Source organism: Perca fluviatilis, chromosome 7 (assembly GCF_010015445.1).
Source record: "Perca fluviatilis chromosome 7, GENO_Pfluv_1.0, whole genome shotgun sequence".
Lineage (NCBI taxonomy): Eukaryota > Metazoa > Chordata > Actinopteri > Perciformes > Percidae > Perca > Perca fluviatilis.
Window position 1 is genome coordinate 24,887,929 of NC_053118.1, and position 24,691 is coordinate 24,912,619.

A 24,691-nucleotide genomic window follows, 5' to 3' on the forward strand; every position below is an offset into this window, starting at 1 on the left:
TTGCTGTACAAAATTATGCATTTTGCAGTGAAACAGATTTGTCGACACTGTTGTGCTCCAGATAATGAATGATAACATTGTTTGCACACATTATGCTGTTTCTCTGAATGATTGCTGTCAGCAGAAGCAGGCCCAGATTTGATGTCTCTTTCTCTCTGTTTACTTCTGCCTTTGTGTTCAGAATGCTGACAAGGCAACAGGAGCCAACCCCATTCCGCAAGAAGTCACAGTACACACACACACACACACACACACACACACACACACACACACAAACAAAAACACAAGCGGAGACACCGTCCACATCTTCCTTTCTAATTCCCTTGTTGTCTAAAGGTTGTAAACCCACTGGTTGTTTTTGTTGTTTTCAAATGTGTCTCTTTTTTGTGTCTTTGGTTTGTTCTGTGTATGAATTCACACTTGATATGTGACAGCACCACATAGCCAATAAGTGGCTACCAACAGCTTTAAACCGTGAGCTGAAAGCATTTATTAGCTGCAAAGCATCATTGTGGAGAGGCAAGAGGAAGTGTACAAACCCTAAACAGCCAAAATATTGCTAGTATGAATAATTATGAAGGGAAGGGAGGGTCACAAAACAGATCAGATGGGGTGTCTGAACAGTCACTCCGCAAAACAAACCCTTTTGTTTACTTTTATGTTCTTTTCTTTAGTATTTTTTCATATTTCTATACTAGTGCTACATGGATTATTAAAACTGATGATGAATATTATGATTAAATTGTTGTTATTATTCCTATTGAAGAGCAAGAGGTTCTATAGTGTGATTGTGGGTTGAGGGTGTGGGATGGTGTTGGGACGAAGGTGCAATGATATTCTTCAGAGAGATCGCCCTGTTGTTCAAACCTATAGACACACAAACGTCTTTTGGAATAAAAATATTCAAACAGTCCCACAGTGACACGTGTCTCCTCTTTGTCAGTGGAAAGTTTGCTGCATTTTTTCTTCTCATGTCTGAATGAAATGATTTACTGGTATGGAAACACTGTCATAATGCCAGGGGTGGAGGAAGTACTCAAAATACATAGCTTATGTAAAAGTGCTACGGCGATCATTTAAAAATACTTTATTACTATACAAGTAAGTCATGCATTCTAACTCCTACTTAAGTAAAAATGCAGAAGTATTATCAGCAAAATGTACTTAAAGTACATTTTTAGTTTATAATACTTATAAATAATACAAATATATGAATAAATGTATTTAGTTACTTTCCCGAAAACTGCATAATGCACTCCCTTCAAACAGCATTTGTCTCATCTTTTATATCCATTTCCTGTCATAGCAGAACTCTTCAGTACATACAAAATATGGGAAACCACAGATTTAGTAAGGTCTGGTAAAATGTGCAACTATATTAAGTAACAATAGACGAAACAAAAAACAATTTACAGAACTGTGCCTTGTAGTATATCTGCTCGCCAGCATGATTTGATAAACAAGCAACAGGACTGAATTATCTCAAAAGCATTACACTGATTGTAAACAAATCATAAGCACCAACTTGCAACAGAAAACAGATGTAACTGCACAACAAATAAAAAAATGTAATATGAGCCCTTATGTTTATATTTTTACACTTCAAAAAAACTAATTTTGCTTCAGCACTGAATTTCAATATACAATCAATTAAACAACACAGCAAATAAAACACAAAATGAGCCTGTAAAAATGTTGTTGTTCTCACATGTTCTGACAGTGAGTCTAACTTTCATGAGGTCGGTCTAGTTGTTTGTTTTGCCTGCCATTCTCTACCTGTCCACCAGATGTCCTCAGACCTTCCCACCGGTCCCAGTCACCTGCTCACCTGTTTCCACTTTCCCTAATCAGCCCTGTCCCCTTTCCCCACGGTTACCTGTGGATTATCAGTTACTTCTGTTTTGGACTTTCTGCTCATGTCCTTAAGCTTTTGAATTTTCAGAATAAATCATTGAACTGCCTCGCACTCTCCTCCATGACGGTACAGACAGGATCAGATCCAGGGCCCCTCAACTGTTGAACGAGCTGCTGGAGGAGATGGTAGGCCAGCTCTGTTTCTTTGTTTAAATCTTTTTTTTTTCAAAGATTATTTTTGACATTTTAGGCCTTTATTTATATAGGACAGATGAAAACATGAAAGGGGAGAGCCCGCGGCCACTGCATCGAGGAGTAAACCTCTGGGCGCCTGCTCCACCAGGTGAGCTACCCAGGTGCCCTTCTTTGTTTAAATCTATTTTAAAAATGCATAGTTTTAGATTTGCATTCTCTTGAACTGTTCTGGTTTTGTATTTATGTTTTAGTGAAATAGTTTTAACATAATTTGTTACTATATTTGCTTTAATCTTATTGAATTATTTAATTCAACATTTATCTGGTGTATATTGGCTTCATGTTTTTGCAAAGTATTTAACGTACGTTTTGTGTTTTAAAAATTATTTTCTCACATTGACAAAATAACATGGTGGGGAAACACTGGTTGAGAACTTAAAACTGACTGTTGTTAATGTTAAGTGATGAGGTGTTTGCATCTTTACAAGACTTTAAACAACATTTGGTCACCTTTTTGGTATAAAAAAATCTATATTGCCATCATACGGCAATATCTGCTTACAAGATTCTGACGTTAACACTGAGCATACACAAAGTTGTATAGAGAATACAGGATAAGAGAACAAACTACAACTATTTCTAGAATCTGTCATTTGAATAGTTCTGCATCATGATATGCAATTTTTGATTTGGGTTTAAAGCTGCTGTAGATACTGTAGCTGTGAAGAAATGGTACAAAATATCCACCCTTTCTCTCTGATTCCCAAAGCCTCTAACCCTAAATGAGGTTTGAATTCAAACATTGTCTAGCAAATGATAAGAGAAACATGTACAAATGTTAGCTGTCATCAAAACAACACGGGGCATCTATAATCTTCCACAGCAATCAAAATGGTCGTTGCTTTACCCAATTTAGTTTCCTTTTGGTTGTGGAGAAAGGAATGTGTGTGCTACTCTTACCGTTTCCTGACCTTGAGCAACAGAGTGAAATGTTATGTCAAGCCCTCAGGAACAGCGTTTGTTCTGTGTGGGATATTTAGAGAACAGCCACAGTTATCATTGCAAGTCATGTAATATCCTGGGACTCGTATTGACTTTTTGCCTTACACATCAAAACAGAAAGGGCTGTAAAAAGCAAATTTCCTGAGTGTAACATACATTCAACTTTCACTGGAATGAATGGCACTCTGTTTGGATTTCTCATCCACTGTTTGTTACATCTAAAGTTTTTGTTACTCAAAACTATATGCTATCTATAATTAGGTGAAGTGAGAATGTTGAGGGCCTGGAGAGCCACATGTTTTTTCGTTTTATTTAAAGAAAAAAGGTGATTGATATTCTGCATTTTCTTATTGTCAACAAATTCCATGAAAAGCCCAAAACCAACATCAATCCATTGTTCAGAAACACATAAATGAACTTACACTGGGTGACATATTGAACATTGGCATTGTTTATTTTGAGTTGATCTTACATACACAGGCATGCTGCTGTAAATACTTACGTTATTAACGTGTATTAATGTAATCCACAGCTAAAAAATACTTCTCCAACAAATGCATTGTTTACTCGTGAGTAACGTTTCCTAAAAAAACTGTTTTGGTCTTTTGATGGGTTTTTTATTTTGACAATAAGAAACATATAAAATAACATGGGCCTTATGCTTTTAAGGTCTGCTGCAACTCAGTTCTTTTAAATCAGGACTGAAGACTTTTGTGTTTGCCGCTGCCTTTTTATTAAATCAAATAATTGTTGATTTCTTACACTGAAATATTTGTATTTTATACCCATCTTCTATTTGTTTTCATTTTCTATTCTCTTGGCGCTTTAATGCCTGTTTTAATGTTTTTTTTAAATGTACTGTTAATGTTCTGTGTAAAGCTCTTTGAATTGCCTTGTTACTGAAATGTGCTATTTAAATAAGCTTGCCTTGCCAAAGGAGCAGTTCATTTACTGATGTCATGATGTGATAAGTTTACAAAATGATGGCAAATGCAATTTACAGTAAAATAGCTTTAAAAGTAAGTGCAAGACAGAATGTCATTATGACTTCAGTCCACATCTCGCTTACTTCCAAGCATCAGTATGACTTCATCATGCTGTGTGTGTGTTTGTCATTGGATGAAGATGTAACGTCTCTGGATGATAGAGTAGACCCTTTGGGTAAGGGTGTTTTGAGGAGGATACATTTATTAAATTAAATTTACCTTTTTAAAATAAATGTATGTTTGGTGTTGATTATGTTGTATCTTGTTGTTACTTGTCTGCCAGTCACCGACACTGTAATTCTCTCTCTGTATCCAGCAGTTTTCCTCAGTGTGTTCTCACCATCTCTACCTGCACACCTCCCTCTGATTATCTCCCTACAGGTATACACTAGTGATGTTACCTGTGAGCCCCCTGCTTCGAGGCATGTATCGAAGACCTGAACCAATTTGGAATGGAGCTTTGTATCGGAGCGTGATTCGTTTGGTGAGAATCACGTGACCAGTGATGTCCGAAGCTTCGTTTCACACACGCCCAAGTGACCTCTTCGAAGTTGAATTCAAAGCTTTAAAGTTGAGCGACACTGGGCACACCTTTGCGGGTTGTTGCAGTAGAGAGTTATACAGAGAGTTAGTGAATAGAGAGATTATTATAGCGATTATTATAGCGATTAGAGAGTTTATAAAATATAGCGAGTAAAAAAGTTGCTCTAGGCTACATACTCAATATAATCACAGAAATGTGTGTGCAATGTGTTCTTCATTCATTTCCATCCCAAATGGATGTATTTGTTTACAAACACTAGACACGTCCACAACCAAAATCCTAACTTTATTGAGTTTTTTTTTTTTTGGAGAAGGCAATTACATTTTTATCTATGCAAGGTTCCAAATAGGCTTAGTTATTTATGTAATTATTTATTTGTTTATCCATGAATTCATACTCAAAATGTATTCATCTTCGACTTTCATGGCTATTATCTGTGTAACAGTTTGTGATACATGCTATCGTGAACTTTCACCACCAGATGTCCTCCTACAGTTCTGAAGCTTAGAGTACTGAAGCTTTTTTCGATACAATTGGATTGAAAGCTTTATTGGTTCAGAAAGCTTCAGTTCGCCATCACTACTATACACTCACCCCATCATTTCAGTTCTTGGACAAATATCTGATACTCACCCTGAACAACAAGGTTGGTGGTTCCTTCGAATGAACCACAGGATAGGTTGAAATGCTGCAGGTGTACTACCCTGCATCTCTCATTTCTTCCACACCTAATGATCAAAGATTGTTCTGCAATCACCACTCTGTCCTTTAGAAATGATACTTAAACATTAAGTCCAAATTGAACATTAAAAAAATAATGAGGATTTCCTTTCCTTCTGGTGAGATGAGATCCCACTGAACCTGAGTAATATGGCATTGCAGGGTGACATCACGCCCGAGGTATCCCATTACTTCAGGCATCTTGTGCCTTATTAAGAACTGCCAACAAATAAGAATTTATGGCAGAAGATTAAAGTAGGAGATTAAGGATTCATCAATCAAACCCAACTTTATTTTTTTGTAATTTCACTGCGTTTTAGACATATTCAGCCATCCTTTAGTAAAACCTTGTTATAGGCGACTTTCCCCCAGGCACCAATCTCCCTGTGTACGCACAAAGTAGTCTTAGGTACATTTATTCAAGAACTGTACTTAACAAGTTTGAGGTACTTGAGTACCTTTAATTTTCAGTTACTTTACTACTTCACTACATTTCAGAGGGAACTATTGTACTCAACATTTAGTTTAGTGTATCAGTTAAAGTAAATTTGAAGATTACGATTTTACATACAGAACCTATATGAGCAACTTGTAAAATGTAATGCATTGTTATAGATTAAACTACCCAACTGCATGTAGTAAAAGTGTTCTCCACCTCAACCAGCTAAATAATTAGAAGCACATTAATATGCACCTTACTGTAATACATTCATAATAATCCAATGATATAACACAATGCTGTTTCTTAATGAGTACTTTCCCTTGTGATGCTTTAACATTATGCTGCCAATACTTTCACTGTACAGTACTTTCACTTAAGTTTTTAAGCCTTTTGTCTTACCTGGTATCTGCTGCAAATTTTCATTGTGCACAAAGGAAATAACAGGAGCACTAACATAAATGTTTTCTCAGTTTTCTCGTCTGTTATTCACTAGTTGTCATGATGTTTCCCTTTGGTTCCTTCCTCCCTGCTGCCAATAATAACCTTCAGTAGCACAGTGACCTCATGTGGTCAAATGATAATGTACAGAGAAGCACCATGCGTCTCAAGTAAGGTGAAATTACAAATATGTTTCCTTATTGCTTATGAGAATGCACACACAATCTCCCTGGTGCAGACTTTCCAAATAAACCATGTTTATTTCTCCAAATGTTTTCAGCTATCTTGTCTTAATCAGGGTGGTGTTTCCTTAACGCTTAATTATGGTTATTATGGGGTTCATTTCCTTAAGCTTTTAAAGAAAAGCTCCTGTGGAAATACACTGAGTTGAAACAAGAAAGCAGGACATCACTAAGATTCAGACCTGTGCACAACAAGCTCAGGATTAATGCAAAGGCAATAGTGGGTAAAGTTTTTTTTTTTCACATCTTGAGTAAAACTTGCAATGCAGCTCAACAATATGCTTTTACTGTAGGTTATATAAAACGTTAAGGTCTGCAATGAATCTAATGAATTTAACCTTTTATTGGTGCAAATGTAAGTCCCCCTTCAGTTCATACTGTAAAAACGGCAACATATAATAGTAAAATGTCTTCACTATTTGAGCAACCAAAAACTTTATTTAAATGCAAGACACTGCCAATTTGCACACCATCCCTTCCACAAAGTCCATTCTTGCTTATTGTTTATCCTCAGTGTAATTTCTTAACAACATAGCTCATGAATGTGTGGCTCCTTCTCAATAGTACTACTGTGACATGAATCTGCGTTGTCTGACTAATTTGATGAGTGCAATGGAAATACTTTTATAACACACTCCCTTATCTTTTTGATCTATTTCCTGCCATGACCGAACTCTGAAATACATGAACAAGAGGAACCACGGATCTGGTAAAACGTAAAACTTTATAACAATAAGATATGCAAATGTAGAGACAATTTAGAGAACCATGCTCTGCTGCTTCTGTCCCCAGTTTATCTGCATTATTTGATAAACAAGTAACATGACTGAAATATCTCAAATGCATTTCATTGATTGTAATCAAAGTTACAAGCACTGATTTTCAATATAAACTAAATGGAGAAAAAAACAAATTGTAAAATTAAAGCTAATATTTTTACACAACAGAATATAAGTTATGTTCCGATGACACATTGAGTGTATAAAAAGCCGTTGTTTTATATCTATGATAAAAGCAAACAATCTCACACCCACAAATTGAAACTGTCAGGAAATGCTTCTGAAAACCTGCAGCTAACAGATAATGACTGTTGGTAAAGTTCAGTGATGGTGTGTGCATCATTGCAATAACTTTGCAAACCACATTTTGTCACCTTCTTACATAAGGCATGCTCAGACTGCAACACCTGTGATCAATTCTGACATTCATACCCAAAGCAGACAGAATACTATAGGATAAAGTACTACAACAACTATTACCAGTGTCTGTATTTTTTTGGATCAGGAAAGTTCAAGTAAGAAATTGAACCTTTTATCCCTAACAAAGGCTCACATTGTTTAAGCAAGAGCTACACATCATAGTCTCCAAACATCCTGACGTCCAATTTAGTTGAACCTAAAAAAATTGGAATGTGGAGTTGGTTCCTTTTTTTTGTTATCATTTTTGTCTTCCTTTTTTGTCTTCCTCCTTTGATGGTCAGCAAAGGAGGAATAGGAACTTTGTGTGATGAGATCCACCGTGACGACTCAAGCCATGTTGGCACACTGCCATTGTACAATATGGCAAGGTAAAATAAGTGGTTAACCTTGACGACATGTTGGAGCTGTGCTGGTTTGTACCATTCCTCTCTTCAATATTTAAAACCAAGTGGCACCAAACGTTGGTGGTGGTAAACATTATACCTGCTAAACCTCCACATACTAGCATTGTCATTGTGAGCATGTTTGCATGGCATGCTGGTTTGAGCATTTAGCTCAAGAACAACCCCACAGAGACGCTGGGATACTTTGCCGATTTGATAACAGCTCTGTGTCATCTTTGTGTGGGCAGTGTGTTTAGATGAATGGTGCTTGGCTTCCCTTCATGGTACCATTGCACTGTGGATCTCAGCGGACCACTAGGGGATTTCGGCATACCGCTGCTGCTCTGCTCAGCTGGGAGTTCCGTGCGCTGCGGCCACAGAGGGAAGCCACACGCCATTCAACTGCTCACACTGCCATGACACAGAGCTGGATATAAATCAGCAAAATATCTATTATTTATCTTTAAGAATACCACCACTAATTAAAGCATTGCTAACGTTATGATACACATGTTACATTTGCTTTTATACTGCATCACCTGTTGTGAGGTTGCTGTGGAAACACTGGAATGGAAAAAACCATATGGAAAAAACATATATGAGAGCATGACTAGAAGGCGTGGAGCAGCCACTAAGGTTAGGTTGTATTGACCGCTGTCAGGATGTGCTGATATAAATAGTACCAAAATTATGGTAAATGTAACTTGCATACACAACAAGAGTGCAATTAGTAGAAGAAAAAGAACTTCACTTTTCAAAAAAAACAGTACATTTCATCTCATTTGGTGACTACGACCAACTATGACTTCGGAGTATGTGACATCATCATCCACTGTGTGTTTCTCATTGGATGGAGGTGTAGCATCTCTGAATGGTTTAAGCTCGACGTCAGAGTAGACCACATCCTATGAAGGAGTGTGAGAAAGTGTTATGTGGAGACTTTGTTGTCCGTTGTATCTGTATGTTACTACAGTGAAACAACTCATTTTCTTATCACAAACAACAGCATAATTAAACTGTCTGACTGAAACTTATTCAGCTTAAATTCAGAGAACCAGCTCACCTCGTCTCTTAAAATCACAGATGTCCTGGCCACATCCATCACTGGTCCACATGTATCTGAAAGACAGACACACTAGTCAAGGGAAGTGAAACAAACAAAATATATAAATGAATCCAGTTGCTGTCTAGAAATAGAGAAAAGTGCTTTTGTTCTTACCAATGTAGATGCGGTGCCTGACCGTATGATCATGTCTAAGTAAAGAAAAAAGTGCTGTTAGTTTTTCTGTAAGTGACTTTTGATCTGAAGTGATTGCTAATCCCAGAAAATCCTTTGTGAAAAAAGTCCCTTCTTTAGTACAAATACTTTTTTTTATGTTTTGAATAAACTGAATATAAAATATAGTTAATCCTTTAATTTTAATTTAATAAATATTTAAAATGTGAGCGGAAAGCTATCTCGAAGATACTTAAAAAAATATTAAGGACCATGGTTAGAATAATAGAAATGAATCTCAGTAAAGGGAGTAAATCTATGGAACAATCTCTAGAATGAAGAACCAAATTGACTTCCTAATTAGGCCAGCATATGCAATAGTTAAATATAACCTTCCACGTGATTTAATGTTAAAAATAGTACTTAAATGGATGATTAATGCTTAAGTCTTGGTTATGGGAAGAGGTTTCTTTTCTATAGCTTCTATACTCCTACACAAAATACACATCAGACGCACACACTCACCTTCTGATAAAGATGAGGTAAACTATGGCTGCCATGACCACTAACGGCAACAGGACAGCAATCACTATAGCAGAAACTACAGCTGAAGATAACTGCATCTGTTCTGGGAGAGGAAACATGACTGTGGTTAACCCTGTGTGTGTGTGTGTGTGTGTGTGTGTGTGTGTGTATTAAGGATATACGGTATAATCCCAATTTATTTATCATTGCTGTATAAATGATTAAGTTAAGAGTCATACAAGGTCACACAGCAGTTGTATCAAATGATCCACTTATTTACTAAAATAATTAAAGCCGGTTTTCCCCCACAGACAAGCAAAGGACAGTAGGATTGAAAAACCTTAAACAGAAACAAATCATTTAAATTTAGTTTTCAGCTTGGGATCACAGGGATTTTATCTTTACCTAATTTTACAGTAAATTGGACAGTTTGTGTGAAAAGACTTTTTATACTCACCCTGAATAACAAGGTTGGTGGTTCCTCTGAATGAACCGCTGGGAAAGGATGCAATGCTGCAGGTGTACGGCCCTGCATCTCTCATTTCCACACCTCTAATGATCAGAGATTGTTCTACAATATCCACTCTGTCCTTAAACGATTCATTAACATGAAGTCCATCTTTAACATTAAAAACAAAAATTAGGATTTCCTTTCCTTCTGGTGATATGAGATCCCACTGAACCTGAGTAATATTGGCGCCTTGTGGTGCTGGGATGAATTGGCACGGCAGGGTGACATCACGCCCGAGGTATCCCGTCACTTCAGGCAATACTTTGACTTCTTGGGCCTCAAGAACTGCCAAAAGATAAGGTAATATGGTGGCAGGAGATGTTCAGTCTTGTTAAACTCTGGTTGCACTTTTTCATAATTCCCCCTTTTTTTTCAACAGTACTCAAACTTATCTTTTCACATCACTGAGCATAGAAGCTGTGTAGGATTTATAGAACTAGGTTCTAAAATTAAAGTTACATTCTGATAAAGGTGAAATGTGGAAATTTCAGAAAATCCTTATCGTATGTGGGCTTTACTAGATCTAACATTTGTATTTGTGTGATTATTTTTATTGGACTCTGTGTTGTGGTGGTTAGATATATAGATGACTCCATTTCTAAGATAATGTTGCACATTGTTGTTGCTGTAGGGGAGCTGAAGAGAGGCAAGGCGCTCGGGAGTGCCATTAATCGTTACATTCAGGAGCTGATGGGATAACATTTCACTAGATTTTTACCTTGTAGCCTACTAGTTCATGTGACTTGAAAAAAAAATAATCTTCACATTGTACCATTTTTAAAGGGGAATTTTCAGTCTTAAAAACAGTCATTGTAAATACGTAAGTTCTACACACAGTAACCAACACTGTAATCAGCCTTTCAAGACAAAATTTCCAAAGTTTGAATCATTTTGTCTTACCTGGGAGTAATGTGATGCAAATTAACTTCAGCAGTATGACAGGTGGTTTGCAAGTATTCATTGTTCATCACTACAGGTGGTGGACAAAATAACAAACGCATTACAATATAGCACAAAGGGGCATATACTAATTAATGCACCAGCAATTTAGGAGGTTACAGTAACCTCCTAAATGTTAACCTTACGTCGATCACTTTGTAATAATTACAAAGTGATCGACGTAAGGTTAAAATAGCATATCATAACAATTTTCATTATTTTTTATATTTATCAACTTTAATGAAACTTACAGTTTTAAGAGTTACAAAGAGGCAGATCGGTGGATGACCAGCTGCTGGCGTTTTAGTCAATAACACTGGGAGAAGTGTGGCAACATAAGAAAAGTCTCACATGATGACATGTGGCAAACAGAACAAAATAGCATTTGCAAGGAGGAACGAAGTTTACTCAGAACTAGGTTGTCATCACCAACACTGACCAACACAACCACGGCCTCAAAACTGATCCGAGTTGACTCAGATAGGCTACTATTAAAAAAATAACTCTGCCCTGATGTATGTGTAGCCTATAATATGCCTATATTTTGTCCACTTCATGTAGATTTAAGCTTCAAGTTAGATAACCGAACATCCAGAGTTATCAACATCTTATTGAAGTGTGTCTAGGCTACATTATTAGACTTACCCAAGAGAGAGAAGAGGATATGACCTTGGCAGGAAGCATTTTCCCATCTCTCAGCACTTTCACCAGGAATGAAAACAATATCACAACTCTTACAGGCCGATCGTTTCTCTATTGAGTATTCAAGTCTGTAATTTTCAAGTCGGCAATCGGCAGTCAGCATTATTTCCGACTGCTGGTTTATTAAGTATCTACCACTACAACAGCGACCTCTGGTGGTCAAAATGTTATAATGACGTCTGAAGAAACAACATGTTGCATGTTACAATGACTTGTATGACCTAAATGGAATACAGGTACAAATACAACACATACAATAAAGTATACAGTTAATTTATGGAAACTGAATTCATGTGAAGTCAAAAGTTTTGATAGCTAAAAGGGAGGTAAAAAAAGATGGTCATAAACTGACACTATTGAAAGCATAACAGCAGGTGTACACTCTCTACAGAGCGAGAGGATAAATTCCTCCATTATTGTAGATCCAAATTACTCATCATAGTGTGTATATATACACATAAATTCCACATTCTTTAATTTGCAATACATCTTTAAATCTTTATAACTCTAGTTATTCCAGTCATTCCAGTGAGTGGCTGGTAATGTCTAATTTAAAACCATTTGTAAAGTAATTTTGGGTTTGCATGTATGTACTTTTATGTGTACTATGCATGCTAAATGTTTGATTTTGTTTTTATATAAAGCACTCTGCTCATTTGAATTTAAAGGGCCTCTTTAATTCAGTGTACTTAAAACAGATTTTACCACTACATGTACTCAGTGTGAGTCAAAGGCACAGCTCGCCTTGCTCGACCGTTTTAGTTAAGATGCTTGACAAAAACAGTGTCAGGAGCATAAAGCAGAACACTGCATTCATTTTATAGCCTCTCACCAGTGACCTTGTGTCAAGCCTCCTGATAGAAGCTGCATCTCAGAAAAGTGATGTATAATTATCTCCACCAATCAGAGTCCCTGGCTAAATTAGCCCCAGGTGTTCAACAGGGTAATCAGGTCAGGGATGCAAAGCTTTGCCTGTTTCAGTTGGTCGAACTCAGCTTGTTGCCTGCATGTAAATTGCTGGTCTTACGGGGCATGACAGGAATAACAACTGCAACAGGCACAGCTCTGCATCCTTAGTTACATTCCTCCAAGACAAAGCATGCAAAATATTTTCTTATAGGAGACAGTGGTGCATTGAACATAAATGTAAATGTGTTGGTATTGGTTGGTATTGGCAGCAAATACAGCTCTGTGTATATGTCAAGAAATTCTTAACAAGCCTATATTTTGGTGATAATAGTACCGTAGTGTATTGCTGTCTAGTGTAGGCTCGATTAATAATGTAAAAGTCATACCTGGCCAGTTTCCCCAATAATTCTGTTAGATGGATTCAGTACAAGAAAATATTGCAGAATTCCTTAACAGGCCATAAAACATTTCTTCAAAACATTTGCATTTATTTCATGCTCTTAGCAGAAATTATATTTGCCACAAACTTAAGCTTTGCTGCATCTTGTAAATGTACACAATCACATTTTCAGCAAGATTATCATACGGTGCTTAGCAAATTATGTATTTATATATAAATAATACAATAATAGTAATACAAGATGCAGCTATACCTTTTAAAAATTTTCATATACCAAGAAAAAAATATGACATGGAGCAATTGTCTGCATATTATAACCCCACCTTTTAAATACACAAACTCTGATGAGCCAAGTGTTGTTCATAATGTGTGTTTAGCTTCTTCCAAAATAATCCCAGAAGACTTTTTTTTATTTTGGTTTTAAAACTGATTATAATTATAAGTAACAGCGGAATAGGGAATTTATGGGGCTATTATTTGTGGTACCAAATGTGGACACACAGACGTTTACACTCTTACATCTCTAAAAGTCTATTTAATTAACAAGAAAGATAATTGTTTATTTTCAAAGTGAGAGTTTCAACTTTGTCTCAGTAATGATAAGTTCTGGCATCTATTAAGTCAAAATAACATTTCATGTACAGCACATTTTTATTGATTTTAATCAGAGTCTTCAGTTGTGAGCAAAATGCATCAGGGAATAAAGAATCTGAGAAAAAAAATAATACAATGGAAGTTAATATGACAAATAGATTAAAGGGAAGTTTAATATGAAAAAGATGAAAGATATGAATATTAATCTCACCTGCCACTTCCTCTCACATTAACTCTCTCAGAGTCAGCGCATTGATCAGCATCAGTAAAAACGACCAGCAGAGAGCAGCGCAGGATGCTTCATGAAGTATTAAAAAGACAACAGTTATTACCCTTTGAAATGCCACCAGGCTCTAAAATGTACTCAACAATGACAGAAAGTGAAATCTCACCTCTCAGATCCAGAACTGTGGAGTTTTCCAACATGGTCACCATATTTCTGGCAGTGCAGGTGTAATTTCCGATGTGTTCTGCCTCCAACCTCTCTATGATGTACATGGAGTTATTAACATGTGTCTCATTGCCGTTGAATATCCAGCTGAATGTAGCTGGTGGGACAGAGTCAGCTGTGCACTGCAGTGTCACTCTCTGGCCAGGGGCTGCTGATGAAGGTCCACTAATTGATATGTTATGTGGACCAACTGCACAGAGAAAAGAAATATAGGAAGTATTCAGATCCTTTACTTATGTAAAAGTACTAATACCACACTGTGAAAATACACTGTAAAAACGAAAATGTTGTGAAAACTCAAAATTTCAAGGCAACTTACTGCACTAGATTTTTGAGTTTTGAGGCCAACTCAAACTCCTACGTTTTGAAAATAGTTCAGCCAACTAATAATGTTTTGTTCAAATAATTAACTTTCATATGCTGTGCCAACTAATAATGTTTTGTTTAAATAATTTATCTTTCATAGATGTAAAAACTTAAAATCTTAAGTTTCACATACTAAATAATTCAAAAAACAGTCATGTCAACTAATTATCTTTTGTTCAGATAATTAACTTTTGTGTGTAAAAACTAAGTTTCGACTTCTAAAAAAGCCCCCGTGCAAAATAGGGGCCCATCTAAAGCTGCTGATCTTGCATCACTTGACATAAAAGGGCCACTAGTGAAGTGACGCGCCGCAGAATACTGGCTGAAGGAAGCCTATTACTGCTCAAAGTCTAACACTGCAAAACTCCAGCTCTTCTTATCAAACGTAACAGTCACTTACCTCATGGTTACAAATGTAAACCAGCACAATGACAATTACCAGGCAACAAAACACTACATTCTAAGCAGACACGTTTAATAAACGGAATTCATAAAGTTACATTTGTATTTCGAACAAACTGCAAACTTTTCAGCAAAGTTTGACACAACCATTTACTGCCTTGCATCATGGGAATTGACCAGCCAATGAACCACCTGACTGCAGTACGCATATCAGAGTTCAAAGCATAGAGCAGGCCGAAAAGGTAGGCAACTGAAAACCCCTGCAGAACTGCCCAGGAAACCCTGTTTTAGCGTGGAGCATGAAAAGAGTAATTGACCTGGCCTCAATTTGAGTCTAACTACAATTTCAAAGTGGCGCCACCATACATTTTGAAGTGAGACCAACTTATCACAATAAACTTAATACAGTGAGTTGAAGTAACTACTTTAACAAAGTTTATAATGCAATTATGTGTTTTTTGTTCTGTTTAATTGAAAATCAAAGTAAGATGAGCAATTTCAAGTTCTCGTTTTTACAGTGTACCCCATTACAAGTAAAAGTCCTAAATTTGCAGAAAAATGTCCCCTGTGTCTGTTAAACTAATATGTGTTCTATCATCTATTAATGTAAATAGCAGGATTTTAATATTGGTTGATGTGGAGCAAATATTTTAACTATTTTGAATAGGACTACAACAAATGATTATTTTCATCATGGATTAATCTGCTGATTATTTTCTCAAATATTGGATTGATTGTTTGGTCCACAAAAAATAATAGTCAAAATTACAGAGTCTAGTCTACATCCACGACGTTCCACTTCCGGGATTGCTCCAGTGGCGGTGGAAAATCCGCCGCATGCCACTCTTTTCGGCCTGATGTCCATTACCTTCCTCTTTCTTTGCGTTGGCATTTTTAACTTTTGTTGATTTATGAGGAATATGGTTAACTACTTCTCAGATCTCTGCAGCGTAAATCCAGACAGCTAGCTAGACTATCTGTCCAATCTAAGTTTTCTTTTGCACGACAAAAACAACCTTTGAACGTGCACGTTCACCAAAACAAGTTCCTTCCCGAGGCTATTTTGCAGCAGCACCGTGGCTGCGTCTGGCGCTTATTGTGATTGGTTTAAAGAAATGCCAATAAACCAGAGCACGTTTTCCTCCCATCCCAGACTGCTGTGTGGACACATCATCCAAATGCTAGTTTTATCCAACCAACGAACTGTAAAATCTTTTTGCATTTTTGCAACTTTATCAAAATAGTTAGTTTCAGTTAGTGGTCTATAAATATTCCGTCAATCAAATCATTGTTTCAGCTGAATTTTAATGTTTTTTTGTGCAATAATCTTAATTTGTAATGTAACTACTAAAGTTGTCAAACAATTGTAGTGAAGTAAAAAGTACTATATTTCCCTCTGAATTGTAGTGGAAGTAGAAAGTGGCATTGGAAGAAAATACTAATGTAAAGCACAAGTAAATTTGTATGCTTTTAAAATTAGCCCTTAATTCTTTGCTGTTATTAAAGTTATTTCTCTACAGGTCTGAACTTAATATAGTGTATTCAGTGGTGAAATGTAACTAAGTACATTTTATTAAGTACAGAAATGTACTTTGTCATTTTGAAATCAGTCTTCAGGGTCTTTTTTTGCTTAACAACAGTTACTGGAAGTTTTTCAGTGAGCATTACTCACAGTTAACAGTGAGATTATAGGCTGCAGTCATGGTGCTGACTGGGTTGCTGACTTGACACTGGTAGGTGCCGTGGCTGGAACTGTGAACAGGTTGCACGAACACCGTCATGTTGTCTGCTGAGAAAGTGACTCTGTCACTCTGTTGGAGCAGCTGGCCATCCTTCATCCAAACTGTGGTGCTGATGGACCCGGAGGCCTCGCAGCTGAGGTTGGTGGAGCTTTTGTCTTCTATTAAGATGGCTGCGGGGGTTTGGATGGTGGCTCCGGTTATCAGTGCTGACAGAACATAAAGAGCGTCAATACAATGAAAAACATTTCATTTTATTTATCTATTTGTTTCAAAGTGTTAATACAGATACATATACAGAACAAAATTATTAACGCAACACTTTTGTTTTTGCCCCCATTTTTCATGAGCTGAACTTTTTCAGACTTTTTCTATGTACACAAAAGGCTTATTTCTCTCAAATATTGTTCACAAATCTGTCTAAATCTGTGTTAGTGAGAGAGAGAGAGAGAGAGAGAGAGAGAGAGAGAGAGAGAGAGAGAGAGAGAGAGACTGGGGGCAAGTGTTACATTTATCATTTTGTTCAGTGTATTACATAAAAAAACTATTTTATTCACTACTGATCTTTGTTTATCTTTTATCATTTGTTCTTTAATAGTTTTTAATCATTTATATTTCTTATTTTTCATTAGTCTTATTAACCGCTACATTGCATTTCAAACCTAAGAAAACCTATGAATCCTTGAATTCTAGCAAAAACTTTGGTGCATTTATAGGACAATAGACATACAGATTTATTGGACTAAATTCAATGAATCCAGTAAAATCAAACAACACCACATCCTGTTTGCCAACAATTTAACACAACCACCTTACAGTCTAAAATTAGATTAAAAATAAAAAAGGTGGAATTCACTGCAGGATTACAGTATTGGATTGAATTAGACATTGCATCATAATAGTGTAAACCAAATGGGTAACATCAGATTTTTGGAGTATCAAGAGATATGGATTAAAATTAAGATGTATGTACTAAAATCATAATATATTAATGTCCTTTGAAGACAGCTCTTACTTTAGAAAAAATATTTTCATATGATTGACGGGTGATTTCTTGTCATATTTTAAACAGCACTGCAACATTAAACCCACCATACACATTCAGTGTGGTCTTGCCCTTTTTCTGCTGCCCTCCGGCCGGTGTGATGGTGACTGTGTACTCCCCGCTGTCCTCCAGCACCAGATTCCTGAGCTCCAGGCCCCCCGTGGCTTGGTCTAAAGAGATCCTGTTGACATATCCAGGCTCAGTGATGTTGGTGTTGGTGAAGGTGATGATGTTCACCTCTTTGAAGCTCCAGCTGACCAGGAGTAATGGACTCCCAGGAGGACTGAGGGTGGTGGTGAACTTCACTGTGCCCGCTACAGCTCCACTCAGGGGCCCTGGGGGTAAGATTCCCTCACCCACACACACACCTAGTACACAGAATAGATCATTAAGAGCAACACTGTTGTGCTTTTGGCCTTGTGTCGTTCAGCCAAACAATAAATCTTGGTTATTAATATAAACAATAAATAATTCATGATGTAACTGACTAACATTTTTTTCCATCATATCATCTGAATTTTAACTACCTGTAAAAAACAGCGCCAAACAAGCAGCCGTCCTGAGCATCTTGTTCTCCATGCTGAATAATGACGTATGTAACGTTGTCTGACAGTTGTCTCCAAAATCAAAATCATGTAGAGTCACAGGTGCTCCTGCTCTTTTATCCTCCCACACACCCACAGCGCAGGACCAACCCCCTACTCTGTAATCAAAAGCACAAACACTGTTTACGATGCTAGTGTGTAAATACACCAAAATGCCTTTGGGCATATGTTTAGTTAGGAGTTACCCAGACCCAGGTTGATGGACTGAGTTGGTGTTTTGTAGAAATGTCCTTTTAAACTGACAAATAGTGACCAGCAGTGATTAAAGAAACCATAATTATTGGTCCAGATTTTGCTTTAAATCTGTAATAGGAAAAAATCTAAAGAAGAGTCAAAAGCCACCCAACAGCTCGACAGATCTCATCTCTTTAAGCTAAACCTTGACATGATCTTGGTAATCGCATGAAGCTTTATAAAGGTCTGCCCCTAATATTATAATATAAACACAAAGTACTGTATGATTGATATTTTAACAATAAGCTAGCCACAAAACTTCTATTTTGAATGATTTTGCTGAAGATCTTATCCTGCCGGAGGTCTCATCAGCCTGCCTCTCCTTGCAGAATTGTACCTGATTCTTGTTTTGAGCATAAAGTATGAAGCTACTTGCATCAGCATGTATAATTTATAAATGATCCAAACTCTGCATTTAGACTCATGCATTGATATTTTCTACTTGGCTGAACCACAACTGATAAAACACAATATTTGGACTCTTTGTGCACATATTGTTTTGCTTTGGATGACAATTCAACTATTAAAAAAAGTTACTAAGTTTAATGATAGACTGATCATGATGACTATAAATGTATTATGCTACATGACTACTGCATGTGTAGCAAAAGTCTGAGTCTCGATGGTGGATTGGTGTGCGTCAGTTTTATGAGCTATTCAGTGAGTGCTTTTGGGTTTCTTACTGTGTAGTGTTTGAGGAGCGTCAGTGAGGCGTGTAGCATTCCTCGGGGAGGAGGATCAAAGATGTCCAGGCGACACTTAGCCTCCTCCAGACAGATTAACAAACATGTCTCTGGTTACAGTGTCTGCAGATAGACTGACTTTCTTAAATTGAAAAAAGGTTGGGATAATTTATATTGTCTTACTGTTTTTTATAAACCTCTATCCAGAATTAATCTGATTAGTGACATGCCCGTTCAAATACTGTGACCCAACCATCAGATCAGCTGAAACAATAAGTTATTCACAATGTGTCACATGTGTCTATAATTCCTGAAATGTACAGAAAGGGAGGTTAAACATCAGTCAGGGATGTGTCACCGACAGATATGATGTGGCCTCTCAATAACAATGTGCTTTGGTAAGTGATGCTCGCAGTGTAAATATGATGTTACTCAACCTCTGTTGTGACACTGTATACTGGGAGTGATGGGAGTGAATGTGGCTTCCTAGGTGCTGAGTCACAGATAAGAGAACATGTCCTACTACTAGAGAAGTGGCTCTCAATATTTATGGCTTGTGAACTCATAAAATGAAGCAATCTTCTATTTGTGACCCCAAGATGTTAGGAGTTTAACCAAAGCTTTAAATTGTTCCTGTTTTGGTTGCTGTTTGATTTGAATAGAATGTTAGAGGAATGAAATATGGAAACTATTATTAGGTAGTTTAAGTAAAGATAATAGAAAAGTCAAAAAGAATCTTGTGACACCTAGGAAATCAAAGTAATTTCTCATAAAGACAAATTATTTACTGATGCTTTATTATAACACCATGTCCTTAGTAAAAAAGAATCAAATTTCCCACTCACTTGTTTTTTTTTTTTGAAAGCTGAATTTCACAACTATAGTTTAACACAGAAACCAGTTTTATGTGAAACAAAATGCATTCTTGGAGTCATGTTACACCTTTAAGTTTTTATGAGCTCTTTATGGATTCTTTGGGTATTTTCCCAGTCTGTAAAGTTTACTGTAATGTAAACAGAAGACAGACACTGTTTGCATCCAAAACCAAACTCCTTTTTTCAATGCAATAACTACATCAATAGTGTCACACTGTTCTGTTTTTTTCCGCTTAACCCTGTAAAGCCTGACACATGAAACAATAACCAGAAAATTCTAATTTTTTGGAATTTAGAAAAATATATATTAAAATCCCAAATTCTTTTTTTGCCATATGATTTTGTTTATGATATATTTTTTTGTATCATGTTTGATACATTGGGCGTTTTGGGCAACATTTTGCTCACAACAATGTTCATTTTAGGTACAGAATTTTTTAGTTTTTGGGACCTCAACTTCCATGCTTGTATGGGCTACACTTTCATCTTGATAGTCTTCCTCATCACTGCTATCTGAACTTTATCATGCATAGCCTTAGAAGTCCATTCCTCCTCCTCCTCCTCATCATCTTCCCGTCACTGCTCCATGTCACTTGAATTGCTATCTACTATCATGCTGATGACATTTTCAATATACTTCTTCTTCCTCTAGTCTTTTTGACATCTAAAATACACAAATTGGTCGATATAGCATGGCGATTATATTATTTTTTTTTGGAAAATACCTAAAATGTATTTTGAGATGGCATTTTAGTCATTAATTACATTAATTAAATCATCAAAATAGTGTGTGTTTGTATAGTGGTAGGCAGAATGTAGATTACATTACAAAAATGTGACTTGAAAGTTCAGGGATAAAGAACCTTAAAACCTGCAGTATCAAATTTGATACACACATTTTTAACACTATTTAACTAAAATAAAAATAATTAATTTTTAAGTAATTATGCATTGTTTCAATAAAGAAGATATTTATTTAAAAAAATGAGTAATAATATAAATGTTATTCTTACCATAACTATATGAAAATTAGCAACTTGTTCCCTGCCAAAAGTGTGTGGAGGATTTAATGACGGCAGCCATTTTGAAAAGGTAAAAAAAAAAAATCCCACTGCTTGTAGTGGAATGATAATCCACTAGAGGGCAGAATACATGTATCAGATTATATACAACAGGTGTTTAAGGAAATTATTGATCAACTTGATGAGATAGAGGTTTCACAAACTTGCATAGCAAATATGATACAAATGGTTCTACAGGATGGATTGTCATGATAGAAATTGATTTATTCAATTGTGCTAAATGGTTTCTGAGTAAAAATAGTGTCACATTTTATTGTAAAGAATAAGCAAAATCCTTATTTATCACAACATTATTGGTTTAAAAGCTATCTAATACAGCTACACATTTGCTACATTACATATACACTTCACGCTGACATTTTACCTCCTAAAAAAGATTAAGTTTCCATCCACACAAACAAAGAAAAAGGGAAAAATTGGCCTGTTTTTTGTTTTACAATAAACTAAGGGCTATTGATTTATTTGATTTAAAAGAAAAGTGTGAAAAGATGCCCAATAGCACTTCTTAAAATCCAAGTTGATGTCCTCAGATGTCTTTTTTTTGTTGACTAAATCCCAAAGAGATCCAGTTTACTACAAACTATTTAAGACAAAGAAAAGCAGTAAATCATTTCATTTTAATCATCAACCGTTTATAAATTTTTTGCTTGAAAACAAATAATCAATTATCAAAATATTTCTTTGTTGACAAACTGATTAATTGAACACACACACACACACACACACACACACACACACACACACACACACACACACACACACACACACACACACACACACACACACACACACACACACACACACACACACACACATTCTTTCACATGTACTGACTCACCAAATGTCCCAGAAACAGTGCAGACTGACAGTTTCCTTTAAACATATATAGTGATAAATGCATATGCACATTATAAACACTAAAAGGATTTTAATCCACTTTGGTGTCGAAAAAAACTTTAACTTTGTGATTCTACAACAAGGAAATGAACATGTTTAGGAGACAATATGAAATGTATTATGTGCTTGATTTTGATAAAAGGTTATAAGCTTTTTTATTTAAAAAGACTCAACTTTTTAGATCTTTCAACCAGACTGACCTGTGACCTCTACAGAGTGTCGCTACTGCAAAGTCTTATCTCTTAGCTGTTAAATGAGTTCATATTTTACAGCAGAAGAAAGCCACTGTTTTGCATCTCAGATAATCCTCAATATTTTTTACATAATTATGTCGCTTGACTGCATGAACCAAATACACTAAAGTTACACATTGTTAATCGTCACTTCTCTGTATAGAAGCATTGCTCTGTATAGACTGGAGTGATAGATTTAGAAAGCAAAATGTTTTAAACAATGCTTAAAAGTCTTTAATGTTGCTAGAGGATGTCATTGTATTCAATAATCAGTGAGAATGTAAGAATGTGTAGAGTGCAACACTGTGTGTTTGTCCACGTCTTTTTCCTGCAGTCAAATGAGAGATGGAATTAGATAGTGAGATTATTATCTGTCTGTATATTTTATCTTTTAGTATAAAGGTGACAAACAGAAAGATGACTGGTGCCGAAATACAGAAACAAATGTTGCAATAAAACCATTAGTAGATATTTCCCTGCTCTGTGACGTGCCTCCTGCTCCTTGTGATGAAGGTCACCATGGGTTTAATCGAAGGTTAGAGATTACGCAGTATTAGCGTGGTTTGTCTAATGTATGACTGCAGCCTTATTGTGTACAGTATAGGTGTTGAAAGTTTGTAGGATAGGAGGTCATTTTTGTATTCTTACTTAAATTATCCAATGCCTGTTTATTTTTTTTAAATTTATTTTTAAACAAATGTTTTTGTAACAAATTCACTGAGATCATCAAGTCTGACCAACGTGAACTTTCTCTGTCCTTGTCCTGGGCTGTCTGTACAGTATATTTTAGATAAATGATTTACATGTGAAAGAATAATAGCCTAATAAAGATGATAAGATATCATCTGACAACAAGTCAGAGTAGCTACCAAAGACGCCTCTATGACTTCCTTTGTGTTGGACCAGACCAGCTCGACACACGTGTGTACACATCTGTTTAAGGGTCAAATACATAACTTCATGCTGTCATTAATAAATAACCGACAGTCATTTTTTAAAATTTTAAACGTAAATTATGAACTAAGAAACATTGTTCTTATAATAATATAATTATTATAATAATTAACAAGGCTGATGGTGTGACTATTTTCCGTCAGAATCTACACCTGCCCTGGGAGTTCTTAAAACATTTATCAGTATTTGGTATAAATTCATAAACCTTCAATAAACGTTTCACACATTGTACAATAGATGCCGATGCACTGTATGCATACAAATTAGATTAACAAGATATCTCCTTTAATTTAGCACAAACTGTAATACTACAGTTGTTAAAAAGTCATTCCTGTTTTCATCACATTTGAGAAGAAAGAAAAGAATTAAGTTTAATTACACTATATATTTTTTATGGTTAATGCAATACTTGAATTATAAAATTGGTTGCTCTTCAATGCCGCAATAACTAAGTAGACCAGTCAGTTATTTATCGTTCCCTGGAGCCTTTCCCAGTTTACACTTTGCAGAAGAGGGGGGACACACACGTCACCAATTCACTAATTGATAAACGCATACAAACACACATAATATGATAACGATTCATATCTGTTGTCAAATTAATCCCCAACTGACTTAAATTTGAAAGATTATCTCAATGTATTGTATTGGTGGATAGTATTGGTTAAAAAATCATTACGAGGCCAAAAATGGGCAAAGTGACGCTACATTTTTAAACTGAGCATTGTCTAAAAAGGCAAGAGACATTTTAAAAGCTGTAGGCACATATTAATTTACATAGCACTTTATTTAACCCATTCTAAAAAGTTCTTCATATTTTAATATTTAAACAAAATCATAGGCAAAATTGTTACAGAAAAAGAACATTGGGGTACAATTGGGGTAAGGAATCATCAATACATGCAGCTGAGAGCCAGGTCATTACTTGTTTATAGTGTTCATAGACAGATAAAAGCTAGAATAAATAAATACTACCAAATACTTTATATGGTCATTAAATAAAAAATATTTAAGATGATTTAACCACAACATATCAAAACTATCTGTTCTCACCTGTAATTGCTATATGAGCTTCAAAGATAAGATTAGTGAGTGCATTCAATGAAATAAAAAGGTTTATGATCTCCTTAGGAAACTTGGCATCATTGATATATTACAAACTCTGCTGTATGAGTCACTGTCATGTTTGTCCATAGATATGAGTAGCAGAGCTGCTTAGTGTGGAATGTCTGATAACCTCATTACTGTAAGCAGCTTAAGTATTTTAAACTTCATCATCTGTTAAAAACATCATAGAAAGTCTTTCACGTGGAGTTAGGAACTC

The 24,691-nt window shown here is 35.9% G+C and overlaps 2 protein-coding genes across 6 annotated transcripts; both read right to left on the minus strand.

The window, feature by feature from the left end:
- Window positions 1-6,897: 6,897 nt before the first annotated feature.
- LOC120561864 (nectin-2-like) lies at window positions 6,898-12,136 on the minus strand. 5 transcript variants are annotated; one of them, XM_039805177.1, is made up of 8 exons: window positions 11,842-11,983; window positions 11,448-11,512; window positions 11,158-11,227; window positions 10,204-10,542; window positions 9,747-9,849; window positions 9,225-9,259; window positions 9,069-9,124; window positions 6,898-8,910 (listed from the first exon to the last, which is right to left on the minus strand). In XM_039805177.1, exons 3-8 carry the CDS (start codon window positions 11,216-11,218, stop codon window positions 8,779-8,781), a joined length of 726 nt encoding a protein of 241 aa, XP_039661111.1. In that variant the 5' UTR covers window positions 11,219-11,227; window positions 11,448-11,512; window positions 11,842-11,983; the 3' UTR covers window positions 6,898-8,778. The 5 variants fall into 5 exon arrangements, with proteins under 5 accessions (XP_039661111.1, XP_039661112.1, XP_039661110.1 ...); XM_039805178.1 differs by lacking the exon at window positions 11,448-11,512 and having other exon boundaries at window positions 11,842-11,948; XM_039805176.1 differs by lacking the exons at window positions 11,158-11,227; window positions 11,448-11,512 and having other exon boundaries at window positions 11,842-12,136.
- A 924-nt stretch (window positions 12,137-13,060) lies between these two features.
- Window positions 13,061-18,421, minus strand: LOC120561863 (carcinoembryonic antigen-related cell adhesion molecule 6-like). Its single transcript, XM_039805175.1, has 6 exons — window positions 18,332-18,421; window positions 17,852-18,172; window positions 16,693-16,968; window positions 14,194-14,442; window positions 14,013-14,099; window positions 13,061-13,916 (listed from the first exon to the last, which is right to left on the minus strand). The coding sequence occupies exons 1-5, from the start codon at window positions 18,381-18,383 to the stop codon at window positions 14,026-14,028; spliced, it is 972 nt and encodes a 323-aa protein (XP_039661109.1). The 5' UTR covers window positions 18,384-18,421; the 3' UTR covers window positions 13,061-13,916; window positions 14,013-14,025.
- Window positions 18,422-24,691: the final 6,270 nt, after the last annotated feature.